Below are 18510 nucleotides of genomic sequence, written 5' to 3'. Positions count from 1 at the left end.
TCTATCTGAGCCACTTTTTCTGCAGTGTCTCACAAGGCAGCAGGAATGGTGGAAAGACCCCACAACCAGAAAGTCAAGAGACCTGAACCCTAGCCTAGGCTCTGTCACTAATTAATTGAGAAAATGGGCAAAGAACTTAACCATCCTCTCTTCCAATTTCTTAAGCTATGAAGAAAAGGGTTGGGGTACTGATCGTGTTCAGGCAATGCTGAGACACACGGAGGGATTCTTGGAAAGCACATTTGCTGAGACCTCGCCCCACTGGGAATTCTGATCTGGGGTGAGCCAATGTATCTTTTTTAAATCCCAGGGATTTTGCCACACATCCCTGGCTAAGACTCGACTGGACTAAATGTTTGTTAATAGTAGTAGCAGTTAGCATTTATGGAGTGCTCATTATGTGCCAGGCACTCAAGCTAAGTATCTTACACACATTATCTCATTTAATCCTTACAAACAACCCTGAGGTAGTTACTATTATTATCCCTGTTTTCCAATGTGGAAACTAAGGCTCAGGAAGGTTAAATGACTTGCCTTCTAGACTGGCTTAGAGTCTCAACTCTTAATCACTATCTATACTGTATCCTTTAAAACTCAAAAGCTCCATGACTTTAGTTAAATAAACACAGACTGTGCCTTAGCAGTCAGCATGTTTTATTAACTGGGCACTATTTACTAGCCAATTTTCAAGTGAATTGTAAGAAAAAATCTAATTTAACCCCCATAATTAGAGCTGGGAAAGGGTCTTACTATAATGACATCAATGTATAGCGGTCATCTGGAAAAACACTGGATGAATTTCGTAGGGCCAATCTTTTTTAAGGCTAGATCTCTGAAATTCACAATGCAAGTCTGTAGGAAAATATACACACTTTAATATTACACAAAGCCTTTTAAGAAAATACTTCATGTAAAGCACAATCAAGATGTATTCTACACAAAACACTGCATTTTAATGTAAGAAATCTAAGCTGAAATCATATTATCTGTACATGAAAGGATCCAAGCTGTGACAGCCCAAAAGTATGCATATATATAACCACTTTAGAAAGTTTTCAATACCTTGAAGAAGGGCTCTCGCTCCCCTGCTTTGCTTTTAAACTTGATAATGTTTTTTAGTTTCTAGAAGCAGTTTTCTCTGCTGTGAACTGAAACTTTTAAATTTATGTAAGGTTATTTTTAAAACCTGGTCCTTTTCAATTAGAAAGAGGAACAAAATCTAAATTATACTTTCATAGTAAGTTGACAGTGCCTCTTTAACCTGAGCCCTGAGCCCACAACTCCTGAAGTCACACAGTTCAAGCACCGTGTGGATGGGGTGTGCTACAATAGTTAATGCTACTCCTGACAGTGTTGGGAAAAAGCAATCCATTTCATGAACTTGTCGAGCACCGACCGTAGGCAAGACAGAGCCAGGTGCTGCCCCTGAGTAAGACACAGTCCCCACCCTCAAGACTGTTCTGCGGTGAGGAAACCGGGGAGCTTACATACACTCAGTAGTGTTCCTCCAAGGGTTATTTTCAGAGCTCTCAAGGAAAGACCCCCTGCTTTAAAAAAATAAAATAAAATAAAAATCCCCTGAAAAAACAACTACATAATTAATCCCTCAACTTGCATCCCACAATGACGGATAAACTTAAAAAGCAGCATAATATTCTAAAGTTTTAGCTTTCCCTGCCCCACCCTTAAAAGGCTAATTGCTAAAACAATTTCAAGTTTGTGGAAATGACCGATGAAGGGGAGTGGCGACGAAAAAGGTGGGGGGACCGTGGGCCTCCATCCAGGCCACAGGGAACCCTGTCTTCACATCCAGCCACTACAAGAAGATGAGCCAGATCACCAGTTGCCTGCGCTGCACCTGCAGGTAACACACAGAAGGGGCTCACGCAAGCCAGCCAGGGAGGCCCAGGACTGTCTCCTCCCTCCTTACCCTTCTCGTGGCCTGGGCCTCCTTTGGAGCAGCCATAGTAAAAATCAAAGTTTTCTTTCTTTCTAGTGAAAACTAAACTTCCTCCTCAGTCAAAGATGACAAACTCTGTCCAAAACATAGTTTTTCCTCCTTAGTATTCTAGCCCAGTTAGCATACTCTCAGCAGTTCTAAATTTCCATTATCTGCCACTGAGCAAAGAGAATCAAAGACCATTCACCGTTAACGACACTGCACTGAAGCGGCTCTCAGGGGATAGCTATATACTTATTTGCAAAACACCCTTGAGAAGATGTATCATTACCTTCACTTAACAGATTAAGAGACGGGGCTGTGGCCTGACAGTGGACAGATCGCATAGCTAGGAAGAGAACTCACAGTTCATCAGTGTTCAATTCCTATCTTCCTAGGTTAATACTCCTTTAGGAGGAAAAAAATTTATTCTCCATGGGCGGGTGGGTGGGGGGGTGGTCATAAAGCTCTAAAACAAGAATGAAATGTTAATTAAAATTAGACCTGATATCAAGAATATTAACCTCTAATCAATTAGGTTCGGTACCATACGATCCTATTAGCTTCCATGATTATAACTGAATAGGGAAGGAACAGGCCTATTTTTCAAGGGCAAAACATATTGGAGGGTTAAGTCACTAGATTTTTAGGATTTAATCAGTGTTTCCTGGGAATGACCTGCCCCTTCAATTATGCATTCTTCAATAGAGGTGAAATGACAAAATAAATACCAAAGAATAGTCCCAATATGATATTTATAAACAAGCACAACAATGAGGGGGAGGGGGCATGTGAAAGGAGAAAAGCACATGAGAGCGATCTGGGGTAATTCACCAGAAATCCACACAGAGTGAGAGACTGTTTCTTCCTGCTCTCTACCTAGCCTGGCTCTAAGGTGATAAGGAAGGAGAAAGGTACAGAGAAACGGCCACTGGGACCAAGCCAACCTCTCCGTTCAGTCACAGACCTCTGGCCCTGGCGGTTGAATTCCAAGAAGAGACCTCTCTCCTGGCATTTTAACCGGAGAAGGAATACACAGCTGCTCAATCCCGTGGCGGGGGTGTCGGTGTGCAGGGACACTGTATCAGAAAAGGGTTCCCAAGAGAACCTGGTGACCGCTGTTTTCAAAACCAACTCTGGTTAATGCCCTGAATGCTGCCAGAGATGAAGGAAGACGGCCCGCCCAGCAGAGAGCAGAGAAGAACCACTGAGGAGCCCCCTATGCCTGCTGTTGATAGACAGACGCCAACAAGCAGAAAGCCACTCGTGGTCCACGAGGAAGTGACATACTGGACTGGGAGAAGTGACTTCTCATTGGTGTGAAGCCACGAGGAGGAGGTCTCACTCTGACCACTTCCTAGCATCTGTTACTTCCTGCCCCGACTAACGCACCAATGGAAAACGGGACCGGAGCAGGCTCCAGCACCCGGGCCTGCAGCTCTTACTCCAGCAGTGACCTTGTGGAAAGAGCGGCTTCAAACAGCCTCGGCGAAACTTCTCTTGGTACATTCCCAACTTTCTCTTCTGTCCCACCCGATTCATTAGGTGAGCTGGAGCAGAATCGCCATTAGTACCTCCAGGGGCCCCAAGTCCATTCCCCTCTGTGTGGTGCAGAGCGAGAGCCAGAGGCAATCCACCGTGTTGGCGCCGTCCCGCGGCCTTGCCGGGAACAGCCCGTCACTCGCTTCTTCGTGGTGGGACCCGCACGCGTCTCCTGACGCACCAGCACAGCTTCCACTCCCGTCTGCTGCTGCTCCGCCCCCGCCCGACTTCCCTGTCCTATGTGTCTGCTTTTTGTTATTTTTGAGATGAACCTGTAAACGTGAGAACTCAGAGATCTGAGGTACTTCACATAAACACACTCAAGTATCAGTCTTTCATTCTCTGAAAACAAGAACACAGGAAAACAAGCCCCTCTCCCTCTCCCCTCAGAAATGTGAGCACCTTCCCACTAGGCTAACAGTGGCTACCTCTGCACCACATCACTGATCTCCTGTACACATGACAATAAGTTATTAAGGACAGGGTTTGCCCCGGGCACGCCAGCAGCTGCTGAAGACACCTGCAGCTCCTGCAGGCTGAGTTCCAGTTTGCTCACAGCCTCTCGGAAGGCGAATTTGTTGCGAGTCTGGGGGATGCAGTCCACATAGCCTGAGCAGTAGTCGAGCAGCTGGTGTCCGGTGTCCACCAGCTGGCTGTTGGGCACGGGTTCCGTGATTGCACTGGACAGTAGGTCGGCACATTCCAGCAGGGCCTCCTTGCTGATTTTGTCTGCTGAGATTTTCTCAGCCGCCTGTTTGGTTTTTCTCAGAGCCACTTTAGTACCTGCTGTGCCATTAGCCATTTTGGCCGGCGAGATGGAAGAGGTGGGCAGAGGCACTTGAGGCGGAGGCATCGCTGGCCTCCCAGCTTTCCCACTGACGGGCACTGCCCCTGGAGCTGCCTTCTTCCCTCCTTCCGGTGTCTCTGACGTGGGCTGTCCTGCAGCGGGGGCGGTCGGCTCTTCCGTGGGGTCTGAGCACACGGACGGATGCTGCAGTAGTCTCATCACGGGTGGTGGGGGTGGGGCACACTTTGGTTTTACCCGTCGGGGTCGGTCCTTGTCTCCAGAGGATGTGACCTGATGCTCAGATAAGAGTTTGAATTTATTGCCCTGAGAGTCTGTGCCAATGAGCTGCACGTCAGCTGGAGTGTGCTTCAGAGTGGGTGATATGAGGACTGGCACTTTGTGGTTGTGAGTGGTCGGGAGGGCTGCTGCAGCCTTGGCCGGGGAAGACCAGCCTGTCTGCTCGCCATCCTCTGGGACTCCAGCCATGCCAAGTCGTGCTCCGCCATTCCTCTCCTTGCTCTTTGGGGCAGCTGCCACTCCAGCCACCCCCACCCCCGGAGAGTCCTTCTCTGTAATGGCTGGATCCCCAGAGGGGGTTCTGAGAGGAAGAGCTGTGGCTCCTCTAGGCAAAAGTTTGGCTTTTGGTCTCTCCCTGCTTGGAGCAGCACCTTCCTCTGATTTTTTTGGAAGCATGTCATTGGCCCTGTCCACATTCTCTTCTGGCTGAGAAGAGGTGGACACTGTCCTTTCCAGCTGGAGTTTGGACCTCTGGCAGTTCCTGGGAAGGGTCATTGCCATCCTATCCTGCTCTGGAAGCCCTGAGGACATGGAAGATGTAGAGTTTGACCTTGGAAAAGGCTTGGAAGTGTCATCACTGGCTGTGGGTTTACCCGCTCGTAAGCCCAGTGTCTTTTTGATTAAGCGTGGTGTAAAGAAGCCTGTGATGCCAGACCACCCACCCCCAGCAGTGCCGCTGCCCCCGCCCCCACCGCCATCGTCATTACACAGGTTCCTCTGTGCAAAGCTCCCCCCATAGCACTTGGGTGGCACCAGATTCGCCTCTTGCTGGGCAGGAGTGAAAGAGAACCCATCAGCATGCTGTAGAGAAGCAACAGATGAGAAGTTACCCGTGAGTTCATATTTCTTGTGGGGTTGATTCTCCATTTCTCGGAAGGAGCTGCTGCGTTTAGGGGGTGTGGGAGCATTTCTCTTTTTCATGAAGGAGCTGAAGAAGCCTCCCTTCCTATCCCTGGTGAAGCATGTCTCTTTGGCATCTTCCAAGAGGCTGCTGGGTGACTTGTCTCTTTGTTTTCGAGGCAGTGCTGGGGACCCACTGGGGGCCTGTGCACCTCTAACGAACCCTGAAGAGAAATGGCCAATCACTAACGTGAAAGACAAAAAGTGACTCCATTACACTTGAAATACTAAGGTTTAATTTAATTGCACGAGTTCTGTCGGCATCTATTAGAAATCAGGTATTAGCAGGACTCAGAGGAAACTAATAAATACGTTACCGTTTCACATTGCTGAGTGTTCCCAATACAACATGGGAAATAAATAGGAAGCAATAACCTACTTTCTACCTTGGCATTCGTCTTTTCTCTAAATGCTATAGCACACCCTGGCCTCAACTATCAGGCTCAGGGAAGCAGTTTTTGCCAGAACTACACAGATGGTAATGGTCCGGGATTTGAGAGCTGAGAAAACGGAGGGGGAGGCAGAGCTGTATGGCGGACGGAAAGATGAGGACTAACAACGCTGGCACTGCAGAGCCCCGGACCAGAGCAGGAGCTAAAGCAGACGCCAGCCATTCTCTCCTCAGGGAACACGGACAGGAAAACGGAAATAAGGCATCATACCCCAAGGTTCTTGAAACAAGGCAGTTTAATTCTACCTGCCTAGGGATCCATACCTGGTGCTGAACTAGAGGCAGAATTTTCTGTGGCATCCTGTGTCCCTTCGATATTCTCCTTGTTCTCCACCTGTTTCTTCAGCGTTCGGGTCTTAGAAGGAAGTATAGGCAGTCGGGGCAGGTAGGGAACAACAGACGAGGAGGAAGCAGCCCTCCCAAGCTCCTCAGCTACCTCTGTGAGGAAGACAAGGGGACTGATCAAAAACAATTTCATGACACAGAAAAGGAGGTTTGTGTTTCAGAAAAGGTATACAACGGAGGAAGAAGCTGGAGAAAAGAGCACTAAAATATACAAATGGAATCACAGAGCATGTACTTTTACGTCTGCCTTCTTTTGCTCAACATTGTGACGGCCGATTCCTCCATGCTGTTGCATGTAGCAGAGGCTCCCTCTCCCAAGTGTGAGCATACCAAATTAACCCATCCTTCTTCTGGTGGATATCTAGGTTGTTTCCAGTTTGGGGCCGGAAACGAATATGCTGCTACCGACACCCTGCTACATGTCTTTTGCTTCAGAATTGTATGTATGTCTGCTGGGTGTATACCTAGGAGCAGGACCGATGGGTTACAGGGTGCACATCAATTCAGCTTTGCTGGGTCCTCTCAAACTCTCTCCCAAAATGGCTGTAGCAATCTATACTCCCACTAGCCTTGTATCAAAGTTCTGATTACTCTGCATGCTTGCCAAAGTTTGATATTATCAGGCTTTTTGTTTTTGATTTTAGCCATTCTGGTGTAGGTATGTAGTGGCATCTTACTGTTCTATTCTGGACTTCCCTGATGATGAGTAATGATGGTAAGCATGGATTCATATGCTTTCATATTTTGGATATCCTTGTTTACTGAGTGCTTGTTCAGAGGCTTAATAAAGCAGATTTCTGCACTTAGTTTTTACATTGCACCTTGCACCTTGCACCAACAAGGAGGGTGGACACATTTCATGTCATGCTGCATTTCATTCATAAAACAAATGAGGCTCCTGAAAAAGCATTCACTGTATCAGTAAGCCTCGGCTCATTCAACGTGGCTATGCGTTTTTGGGGCTTCTGCTGGGGCAAAGACATACTTTACTATTCACCCCTTAACAAAAATGAAGCAAGCAGGACTGATTAAACTGTGAAATGTTGTGATTTTTTTTTTTTTTTTACAACATTTTGGTGTAACTATTTAAAAAATCAACTCCCCCACAAGAAAGGGCACATGGCATATAACCCAAGTCATGCCAGCGAGACTTTTCTTACGCTGCTGCCTACAGCAGCTGGGAGACAGACGTTAGCTGTGAAGATATGACCTCGAGGAGACGAGCAACTGTGTCCCATACCTATTGGAAGATTCTGAGGATGAGATCAACCTAGAAGCAAAAGTAAAGTGATACTGGGTGGGAGAGGCTGTGAGAAGGAGGAAGTCCTGAAGCTACTTGATTCTGTGGCTTCTACTGACTCTGAGTTAGCACCATCCCTCCTTTCCCATGGTTTGAGCCAATAAATCCTCCCTTTACTGCTTAAGAAAGTTTGAGTTAGGTTTCCTCCACTCACAACTAACTAATGAATACAACTTTTTAAGGTAGGAACTGCGTCTTAGCTCTGTGTCTTCAGTATATGCTAGCCACAGATTAAATGCTATGATTAATAAAATGTGGATTAAAAGAATCTTAAATTTCTGGTTTCGCAACTCTCAACTGCAGTTAGCTTCAAAAATTGATAATGGTTGATTTTCCATAAGGATATAACATTTTCAAAGGAAACAGAACTATTTAACTAAGGATGCAACAGAAATTAGAAGGCGACACAAAAGCACCAAAGAAATGGAGCCTATGACTTCTACCACTTCAACTCCACACGAAGGAAAGCACACAGAGGAAGTAGAGAGCTGGCCAAGGAGCTGCTCAGTGTGGCCCAAAGGGCTGCCTGTATGCTCTGTGATGTATATGCACAAGCTTCAGCTTACAAAGGAGTAGGATGAAAATACTTTGCTTTCAACCTCAGTATTTACTTTTCCCTTTGATTTTATCTGAAATGATAAGTCACTAATGGAAGAAGACAAAATTCAACTTGCCTGATTTCCTCTTCTAATATTTTGAAACCTGAACTTCAGTAGCGAGCTCTATGTTCAATTATGAAGGAAAGGAAAAATCTGAAAAACGTACGAAATTCTGGAGCTATACTGAAAAACCTAGTAAGAACACATAACTAAGAATTCTATGTTTTTAGCTCTCTAGGAATAGCTTCACTATATAACAAGTGTTTACTGTTTGACTCTTGCATGTAATTTTAGAAGCACTGTAATACCAAAGCAGGAAACTGCCTGTATGTATGTATGTATGTACCCATACACTTATTTTTCAGATAAGAAAAGGGCTCTGTTCATAGCTTAACGTGCTCATTTTAAAGTATTCTCCATGTCAACATATTTAAAAATGTCATTTTAAATATTCAATTATAAGCATATAGTAATTAACAGCCCACTGGATTTTTTTTTTTAATTTTTTTTTTTTCAACGTTTATTTATTTTTGGGACAGAGAGAGACAGAGCATGAACGGGGGAGGGGCAGAGAGAGAGGGAGACACAGAATTGGAAACAGGCTCCAGGCTCTGAGCCATCAGCCCAGAGCCCGACGCGGGGCGCGAACTCACGGACCGCGAGATCGTGACCTGGCTGAAGTCGGACGCTTAACCGACTGCGCCACCCAGGCGCCCCAGCCCACTGGATTTTTAAATTGTTCTTAATTTTTCAATATTATAAACTATACATCCTTGTAGCTAAATCTTTATTCATACTCTTACTTATTTCCTTAAGATCTACTCCCAGAAAATAACTTTCTGGATATTGGGAGGTTTTTTTGTTTATTTATTTTGGGAGAGACAGAGAGAGAGGGAGAGCACAAGCAGAGACAGAGAGAGGTAGAGAGAGAGAATGTAGGGCTTGAACTCACGAGCCACAAGACCATAACCTACCTGAGACGAAATCAAGACTCGGACACTTAACCAAGTGAGCCACCCAGATGCCCCCAAATTTCAACATTAAAAATGAGCGAGAGACATACACATTTAAAGAAAGCAAAACAAGAATAACAGAGGCCACGAATTAATTCAGTATCCTGAAATGGAGTCCCAAACTGCAGGAGTCTATAATTTTTAATGTTATTACCACCCCTACCACCACCCATGACTGGCCACCAACAGTGAATCACCAGATTCTCACCTTCAGAAATGCTGGAGTCATGGAACATGGTTTCAAAAGCCTGATGTGTTTCAGCAAAAGACGGCCTGTCGGCAGGGCTCCACTTCCAGCCTATGTAACAAAAGAAGGAACTAGTGAAAGCTCTTTATAAATTAACCATCCAGTGGCACACCTGAGAGGGAGTGCTGTGCATCATGGAAACAGCAGAGGCATAGCATGTTCACAGGTGTAGTGAGCCCACATCCTAGGGCTGGTCCTTCCATGTAGTCTTAGCTTCTGTCCTTTCTACTACAGGATAAAGAGGGGTGGGGAGATGGTTTCTGAAATGGAAAGTTTTCTTCTACTGGAAAAATGAAAAAAGTAAAACCTGTCTTCAAACTCATTCTAACCTTAAAATCAGCTATCCATATTCAGAAATATAACAGGCCATCAGAAAGGAGGAACTTAGAGTCCACTTTGACAAAAACAGGACAATAAGGAAAATAACAAGACTTATGCTTAAACACAAATGCAATTTAATTCATTACTCACCTTCCAGCTCTCTCATCTGTACGAAGTCAGAGGCTTCTGTTTACTCATCAGAGGTTACTTTCAGGTATTCTCCAGAGTCTTTAGGAATCGTTTTTATCTAGTTGAAAGCAGCCTTCCTCTATCTAATCTCCAAACCCAAGTGCTTATTATCCTATTAAATATGCAAGTGGGCCATGGAAAACTATTCTCAGGATTCCAATTAAGACACAATGATTGGTGGAAATGCCAACTGGTGCAGCCACTCTGGGAAAACAGTATGGAGCTCCTCAAAAAATTAAAAATAGAACTACCCTACGACTCAGCAATTGCACTACTAGGTGTTTATCCAAGGGATACAGGTGTGCTGTTTTGAAGGGGCACATGCACCCCAATGTTTATAGCAGCACTATCGACAATAGTCAAAGTATGGAAAGAGCCCAAAAGTCCAATGACGGATGAATGGATGTGGTATATATATACACAATGGAGTATTACTCGGCAATCAAAAAGAATGGAATCTTGCCATTTGCGACTATGTGGATGGAACTGGACGGTAGTATGCTAAGTGAAATTAGTCAGAGAAAGACAAAAATCATAGGACTCCACTCATATGAGGACTTTAAGGGACAAAACAGATGAACATAAGGGAAAGGAAACAGAAATAATGTAAAAACAGGGAGGGGACAAAAACCTAAGAGACTCTCAAATAGGGAGAACAAACAGGGTTACTGGAGGGGTTGTGGGAGGGGGGATGGGCTAAATGGGGAAGGGGTATTAAGGAATCTATTCCTGAAATCATTGTTGCACTATATGCTAACTAACCTGGATGTTAATTTAAAAAATAAATTAAATAAAAATTAAAAAAAAAAAAGACAATGGTTGGGCCTTCTGGGTGGCTGAGTTGGTTAAGCATCTGACTCTTGATTTCGGATCAGGTCACGATCTCAGGGTTGTGATATCGAGCCCCACATTGATTGGGCTCTGCACTGAGCACAGAGCCTGCTTGGTATTCTATCTCTCTTCTCTGCCCCTCCTCCCACACTCCCTCCCTCCCTCCCTCCCTCTAAGATAGATAGATAGATAGATAGATAGATAGATAGATAGATAAATTCTCTTAAAAAAAAAAACCACAATGGTTTGTCATATATGCCAACTAGCTGATAAATGACCAACTCTTTATATGCCATGAGGTTGGTCACTCTAACAATACTGAGAGGAAAACTATTTCTTAGTATCACTAAGAATCACTGCCTTAACCTTTAAAATCACTGCCTTAACCTTTAAAAATTAAAATAAAAAAAAAAAAAAGAAAACCACTCACATGCTCTCATAAGTTCATAAACCTTAGGGGGGCATCCTTCAGGTTGTTCCATTCGATATCCTTTTTCCAGTAGATCATAGACCTGAGACAGGTCAATACCTGGATATGGTGACATTCCATACGTAGCAATTTCCCACAGCAATACCCCAAAAGCTGCATAAGGGATAAAAGAAATAAAAAGCTGAATGTTTCTTCTCTGATTTGTTATTTATTATGTACCATCAGGTAACTTCTCTTTCAAATTCTGCATAACATTCACACTGTTCATTAGTATACTCTTCTAATTCTTCTAGCATTCTGATTCTTACAGCTGAATTTGTCCTTCTAAGATATTTGCCACAAGAATGCTTCAGGTATAACCTCAAGACTTTTACTTAGATCTCCTTTACTGCAGTGAGGGAGAATAAATTATGATCATAAAAAGCCTAGGTCATAACTGAACTACTCTTAGAACAATCTATGATCTATTTAATGAGTTTCAGTTTTTAGATCAGCTAATATTAGGGGAGTAAAATAAAAATGGATTCATTTAAAATCAGAAAAAAAATTACGCTAGAAAAAAAAAAACTGCTTGGACTTGGTCACAGGTTATTTCTGAGTTTGAGATTCCTGATAAAAAGTCACTTCGTCTCGGTTGCAGATAAAAAGTGACAACTATTTCTGCTGGCCTACAACCCAAATTTCTAGACTTGTTCAGTCCACTGAGCATCCACTAAATCAGAATTCTTTTCAGTGGAACAGAAACAAGATGAGTTACAAAAGCAAATTCTAGATGCAATTCCATCACGCTTCCTTGAAAAGAGAAGGCGACTCTGCGGCATGATACTCTGGAAATAAGCAATAAAATCTAATAAGGAAAACAGGAAACTTTACAGAGAAAGGATCAGTAAAATCCAATGCAGTCCAAGATCTAGACTGTGAGCTCTTTGAAAGGACTTTTTTTTTCACTTTCTTCTTTACACTTTTTAAAAATTTATTTAATTTAAGTAGGCTCCACACCCAATGTGGGGCTCGAACCCCTTTCTCTACACTTCTTTCTATGCTAAGTACCTAGCACAATGCCTGGCAGACAGTAGAGATTTAATAAATGCTTGCTGAATGACTGATAAAGGATGGGGGTAAGGCAGAGTTTACTGGTCACATAAAAGAGAAATTCTGAAGAATTAAAGAACATTTATAAAAAAACAAGGGGGCGCCTGGGTGGCGCAGTCGGTTAAGCGTCCGACTTCAGCCAGGTCACGATCTCGCGGTCCGTGAGTTCGAGCCCCGCGTCAGGCTCTGGGCTGATGGCTCGGAGCCTGGAGCCTGTTTCCGATTCTGTGTCTCCCTCTCTCTCTGCCCCTCCCCCGTTCATGCTCTGTCTCTGTCCCCAGAATAAATAAACGTTGAAAAAAAAAAAAAAAATAAAATGACAGGGGAGCCTGGTAGGCTCAGTTGTTTAAGCTTCCGGCTCTTGATTTCGGCTGAGGTCATGCATGATCTCCCGGTTTGGGAGTTCAAGTCCTGTGTCAGCCTCTGTGCTGTCAGTGTGGAGTCTGCTTAGTATTCTGTCTCTCCCTCTCTTTCCGCCCCACCCCTGCATGCCACGTCTCTCAAAATAAACCTAAAAAAAAAAAAAAAAAAAAAAAAAAGACACAGAAAAAGTCCCTTCCAAACCTTACCCCAAACGTCAGATTTAATTGAGAAGGTATTGTAGGCAAGACTCTCTGGTGCTGTCCATTTAATAGGAAATTTGGCTCCCGCATGAGCAGTATAGGTGTCTCCAGTCATCAGTCTACTCAAGCCAAAGTCAGCCACTTTTACCACATGGTTTTCTCCCACTAGGCAGTTACGGGCTGCAAGATCTCTGTGGGAAAGAGAACCCTAATGTGATTCCACTCCGACAGTGAGGAAAATGGTCACGAACACATGCTCTATTCTTAGTTCTTTGTGCTACAAGCAGAGTTGATAAGTCTGTGCTGACAGATATGGTAGTATTTTATGATAGCTGCTAACATGGTAGAAAGCCACTAATTATCCACCACTTGGAGAGTAGTCATCAAGAGGCAGTTATGTGATACTAGAAGAAAGCAGACTTCAGAAAATGGGTCCCTATTTGTAAGTACACTGGGCTAGGTTTCAGAGGTGAGCAAAGATGCTTTTCTACAAGGCTTTAAGTTCTTAACTGAGACGGAAAGCTTTTTTTAAAATTAAGCCATTAGATGGAGCAAAAGGCTCTTGGATATAATCCTGGGCAAAATAAAGAGCATTCTGTTTTAAGAACGGCAAAGGCTCCTCACTAATACTTTAGCCAGAATACAGTAGGTTTATAAGATGGAAATGATATTATAGTGGGTGGGTCCTGTGAAAGAGAAAATTGCTTCCTTGGGTCATCTGGAAATTTCCAGGAAGGTCCTCACATCCTTCTCTTCATTTGCACATCAAGCAAGGTAGCTTCACGGTTAGAAATAGCAATGATTGGGCTTTACACACCTATGGATGAAATTCTTCTTCTCTAAATACTCCATTGCAGAAGAGATCTGAGTGGCCATATAGAGCAGTACGACTGCAGTCACTTCGTCTCGGTTGCACTCTCGGAGATAATCAAGCAAGTTGCCGTAGGGCATGTACTCAGTCACGATGTAAAATGGTGGCTCCAAAGTACACACACCTGATAGTTCAAGAATAGAGCTTGTTTTATTAGTATAGATTCAAAAATTCCACACCACTTCGTCAAGAATAGTTGACAAATTTTAAAGTCTAGTTCAGCAGTAATCTTTTCCCTTCTTGCCATCACATTCTCTGAAAGTAACACAGCAAAGGTAAGTTGCTGGTTGAGAAGGGAGTCTCAGCTTCCATTACATCATTCTCTGGAAATCCACATGCATTTGAGCATTTGCCTGTTTGGGCAAAGGCAGAGTTACTGACATTAATTCCATAAGGGGTCTGGAAGACCAAAATTTCTGGAGTTCTATATGTGCCCCAGATTCTGAGCCTCACCTGCACACTAACAATGTTTATCTGAAAGTAACAGCAATTGTGTATATGTTGAAAACTGTGTGAGCTCAGCCTGTATAAAGCTTTGTAAAAAGACTGCTTGGGGCGCCTGGGTGGCTCAGTCGGTTAGGTGGCCGACTTCGGCTCAGGTCATGATCTCGCGGTCTGTGAGTTCGAGCCCCGCGTCGGGCTCTGTGCTGACAGCTCAGAGCCTGGAGCCTGTTTCAGATTCTGTGTCTCCCTCTCTCTGACCCTCCCCCATTCATGCTCTGTCTGTCTCTCTATCTCAAAAATAAATAAACGTTAAAAAAAAAAAATTAAAAAAAAAAAAAAAAAAAGACTGCTTCCATAGTGAAGGATTTCACTGACCCAGGGTAGATTCCTTACAAAGAATCAACAAGAAGCTGAGGCACCTGCATGGCTCAGTTGGTTAAGCATCTGACTGTCGGTTTTGGCTCAGGTCATGATCCCACGGTTTTGTGAGTTCGAGTGTCACATCAGGCTCTGTGCTGACAGCACGGAGCCTGCCTGGGATTCTCTCTCTCTCCCCGCTCTCCCTCTAAATAAATAAATAAATAAATAAATAATAAAATATATTAATAAATATAAATAAATATAATAAAGCAAAATAAATAAAATACATATATATTTTTTATTTAAAAAAAATTTTTTTTAATGTTTATTTCTGAGACAGAGAGAGACAGAGCATGAACGGGGGAGGGGCAGAGAGAGCAGGAGACACAGAATCGGAAGCAGGCTCCAGGCTCTGAGCCATCAGCCCAGAGCCCGACGCGGGGCTCAAACTCACGGACCACGAGATCGTGACCTGAGCTGAAGTCGGACACCCGACCGACTGAGCCACCCAGGCGCCCCCATATATATATATATATTTAAGGAAAAAAAAAGAATCAACAAGAAGCTATTTCCTTTGGGACGGTTTGTCTTAACGTGAACACCCAAAGAAACTGGCCCTCCTTCAAAATGGGCAAAGAGTTCAGGCAACAATTTCTTTGTGACCTGAATAGCCATTCTATCACAGCATAGCACATTCTGCTTAGCAAGGTAAACTGATGAGTATGGTCACAATTTTTAATTTGCTTCTTTTCAACAGCTTTTCATTTAATGTCTCTACCTTGTAAAAATATTTTGTGACAATGTTTGGTTTGGCATCATTTTGAGTGGTTCTGAACTTGAATCTGGGGCAATTACCACAAGCTGGGCAGTTTTATATATTGTAATCAATCTAGGCCACTCTCTCCTGGGCAATTAAAAAAATTTTTTTAATTAATGTATATATGTATGTAATCTCTACACCAAACATGGACCTCAAACTCACAACCCCAAGATCAAGAGTCAGATGCTCTACTGAGTCGGCCAGCACCCTGTTCCAGGGCAAATTTTTGTTTTTTAATGTTTATTTTTGAGAGACAGAAGGACAGAGTGTGAGTGGGCAAGGGTCAGTGAGAGAGGGAGATACTGAATCCAAAGCAGGCTGCTCCAGGCTCTGAGCTGTCAGCACAGAGCCTGACATGGGGCTCAAACCCACAAACCGCGGGATCATGACCCAAGCCAAAGTTGTACACTTAACCAACTGAGCCACCCAGGCGCCCCGCTGGGCAATTTTTAAACACAGTCTGTTGAGTAAAATGACAACTATTTACTCAAGTAGATTTGCACTTGGAGCTTCTGCCATGGTGATTCAAAAGGAGTATGTGGAGACAATGGGGTTGGGAGACGAGCATCACTAAGGAAACCCATGGCTCAGAAGCTCCCTCACCTAATAGCTGTACCAGATTAGGGTGCTTGATCTCCTTCATCACTGCAGCTTCTTTCAGGAACTCTTCCACCTCCATGGTATCTTCCTGGAAAAGGGGGGGGGGGGGGGGGGGGGAAGAAAACAAAACAAAAAAACAAAAGAGGGACAAACCCCCATTTTAATCATTTGAGTCAACGCACAATCCTAAACCTACAGCTTTAAAAAACTTCTTTCAAAAATACTTTTGAATATTTTAGCATATTAAAGAAATTTTATCAGAACCTAAGAATAGGCTCCAGACACATCCAATTAAGAAACAAAAATGCCCCTAAAATGTATCCAGTATTTGAAACAAAAGTGAAAATTAGCAGGGCAAGCAACGGAATATCATATCCCATATCCCATCACAAGGCAAACATGGCAGACCTGGATGGTAACTGAGTTCTCAGTTTACTTCCTTACACATCTCAGCCTTTGAAACAGGAGACAGAAGGGTTAGCTGTTTACACATTTGTCTTCCTGACACATTCCTTAAGGAGCAATGCACATGTGCAAAGCCATGCATATTGTCTCACACTCACAGTAGGCTTAATAAATGCTTGCTAACCAGAATGGATTACTACTCATAGCCAGAGCAGCCCTTATAAGTGATATGCCAGAGCTATGGAGGCAAACAGGAGAACCGTCAAGAGAACGGAATGAGTGACGACTGTGCAACTGGTTACTAGGATGCTTAAAGAAGACAGCAGCATGAGGAAGATTTCTGGGACTATTAGGAACAAGAAAAAAGGATTTAATCTCATAGAGATGGGAGGAGCATGAGGCAGAAAGCTGAAGGACAGACAAGAGAGCCCATGATTCTTGTACACTGCACCAACAATTCCGTCCAGCAGGGGTCCTTCTCAGGAAGCAAAACAGCTTGTCTTGCCTTTATAACTTATAATTTGCTCCTAACCTTTCACTAAGACTTACATCAACAGCCTCCAGAGACAAACCTTCCCCACATGTGGGTTTCGCTGTGTTGCAGTGAATAATCTGCCCGTGCGTTGTCAGCAATGGCACTAAAGTTAATCATCAATTTGCTGATGTGCTTGGCATCAGTGGGTGGAAAGTGCTCCAAAGCTGAAGAAGGGCATGCTCCTATTTCCAAGTGATTCAGCACAAATGTAAAAATGCCTGGAAACTGTAATTCTTAGCAACCCACCTTCAATGTTTTCACAGCAACCGTAAGGCTATATTTCTTCCAGACGCCGACATAAACTTCTCCATACTGCCCACCCCCAAGTTTGTGCTTCATGGTAATATCTGTTCGTTCCATTTCCCATTTGTCATGGATGGGGGACACGCCATAGACTGTTGGCTTATTGCACTTGGGCGCTGGGTAATGTAATGTTGTCACCAGCCCATCCGCCACTGTGGAGTGATGATGAACCAGCTCCGCCAGGGTGCTAAAGCGGCTCTCGGCAGTTACATACACCTGAGGAGAAAGGCAGGAGAAAAGCTCCATCAACTTGAAAAGGGTCAGAAAAATTGTTTTCAAAGCCCATTATTTCACTGGTCTGAAGATATAAAGACAGGAGGCTATCTTATTGAGATAAATTAAATGATGATGGTAAGGAGAAACAGAACTTCAATTTACTCCTCCTTAAACTATTCTTCCTAGGCTTCCTAAATAAGCTCTAGTTTTGGGGGAAAAGCTTCCAACGTATCTTTCTGAATCATCAAGATCATTGGTCTTCAAGTAGTTTTAAGCAACAAGACTGTGAAACCCAAATATGTTAGCAGCAGAGATGCTCTGATTAAAGGAGGCAAGAGGAAACTTGGCCTCCTGTAAAAGGTTATGAAATACCACATCAGAATCTTGCACAGCACCTGAGAACAACAGAGTTCAATTTTTTTGGTAGGGAGAGAGTATTTAAGTATCTTATAATTTTTACTTAATAAGGATATGTTTTTGAGTATCCAGGCCACTAAAAAAGGGCCACAATAGGGCAACTGCGTGACTCAGTTGGTTAAGTGACCAACTTCAGCTCAGGTCATGATCTCACAGTTCCTGAGTTCGAGCCCCACGCTGGGCTCTGTGCTAACAGCTCAGAGCCTGGAGCCTGCTTCGGATTCTGTATCTCCCTCTCTTTCTGCCCCTCCCCCACTTGCGCTCCGTGTCTGTCTCTCTCTCCCTCTCAAAAAAAAAAAATAAATAAATAAATAAAAAAAATAAGTTAAAAAAAGGGCCACAATTTTATTTCAGAGTGATTAACAGTAGTTAATTTGTAATAATAAAAGTATAAAAGATGAGTAGTCTTCAAGCCCTATCTTCCAAAGGAGCTTGTTTATATTTTTTTTTTTAAATGAAACTTTTGGTGTATATAGAATAATACACAGTATACGCAGAATTGATGATTTTTACAAGGTGAACTCACCCATGTAAACCTCCCCCACACCAAGAATTGTAACACTACCAGCACCCTCCCAAATAAGCTATTCACCCCTTCGAAGATAACCATTCTGCTGACTTCTAGAACACCTTAGATTAGCTCTGTCTGCTTCTGAACTTACACAAATGGAATCATACAACAGGTATTATTGT

At 43.6% G+C, this 18510-nt stretch overlaps 1 protein-coding gene across 8 annotated transcripts in view; it reads right to left on the bottom strand.

The window, feature by feature from the left end:
- Positions 1-637: 637 nt before the first annotated feature.
- Positions 638-18510, bottom strand: part of ABL2 (ABL proto-oncogene 2, non-receptor tyrosine kinase) — a 108650-nt gene continuing 90777 nt past the window's right edge. For 4 of the 8 annotated variants that reach the window (XM_086693689.1, XM_086693688.1, XM_025920971.2 and 1 more), the window contains 9 exons: positions 17128-17400; positions 15945-16029; positions 13664-13841; positions 12853-13037; positions 11192-11344; positions 9382-9471; positions 6181-6354; positions 5396-5629; positions 638-5086 (listed from right to left, as the gene is read on the bottom strand). In XM_086693689.1, coding sequence (XP_086549815.1) covers positions 3906-5086; positions 5396-5629; positions 6181-6354; positions 9382-9471; positions 11192-11344; positions 12853-13037; positions 13664-13841; positions 15945-16029; positions 17128-17400 — 2553 coding nt within the window. In that variant the 3' untranslated portion in view covers positions 638-3905. Of the gene's footprint in view, positions 5630-6180; positions 6355-9381; positions 9472-11191; positions 11345-12852; positions 13038-13663; positions 13842-15944; positions 16030-17127; positions 17401-18510 lie in introns of all 8 variants that reach the window. The other 4 variants (XM_086693685.1, XM_086693686.1, XM_025920970.2 and 1 more) reach the window with 1 other exon arrangement.

The sequence above is a fragment of the Puma concolor genome, chromosome E4, assembly GCF_028749965.1.
Source record: "Puma concolor isolate L17-30 chromosome E4, mPumCon1.1.hap2, whole genome shotgun sequence".
In the NCBI taxonomy this organism is placed as follows: domain Eukaryota; kingdom Metazoa; phylum Chordata; class Mammalia; order Carnivora; family Felidae; genus Puma; species Puma concolor.
This window is presented reverse-complemented; position numbering and strand designations above follow the sequence as displayed.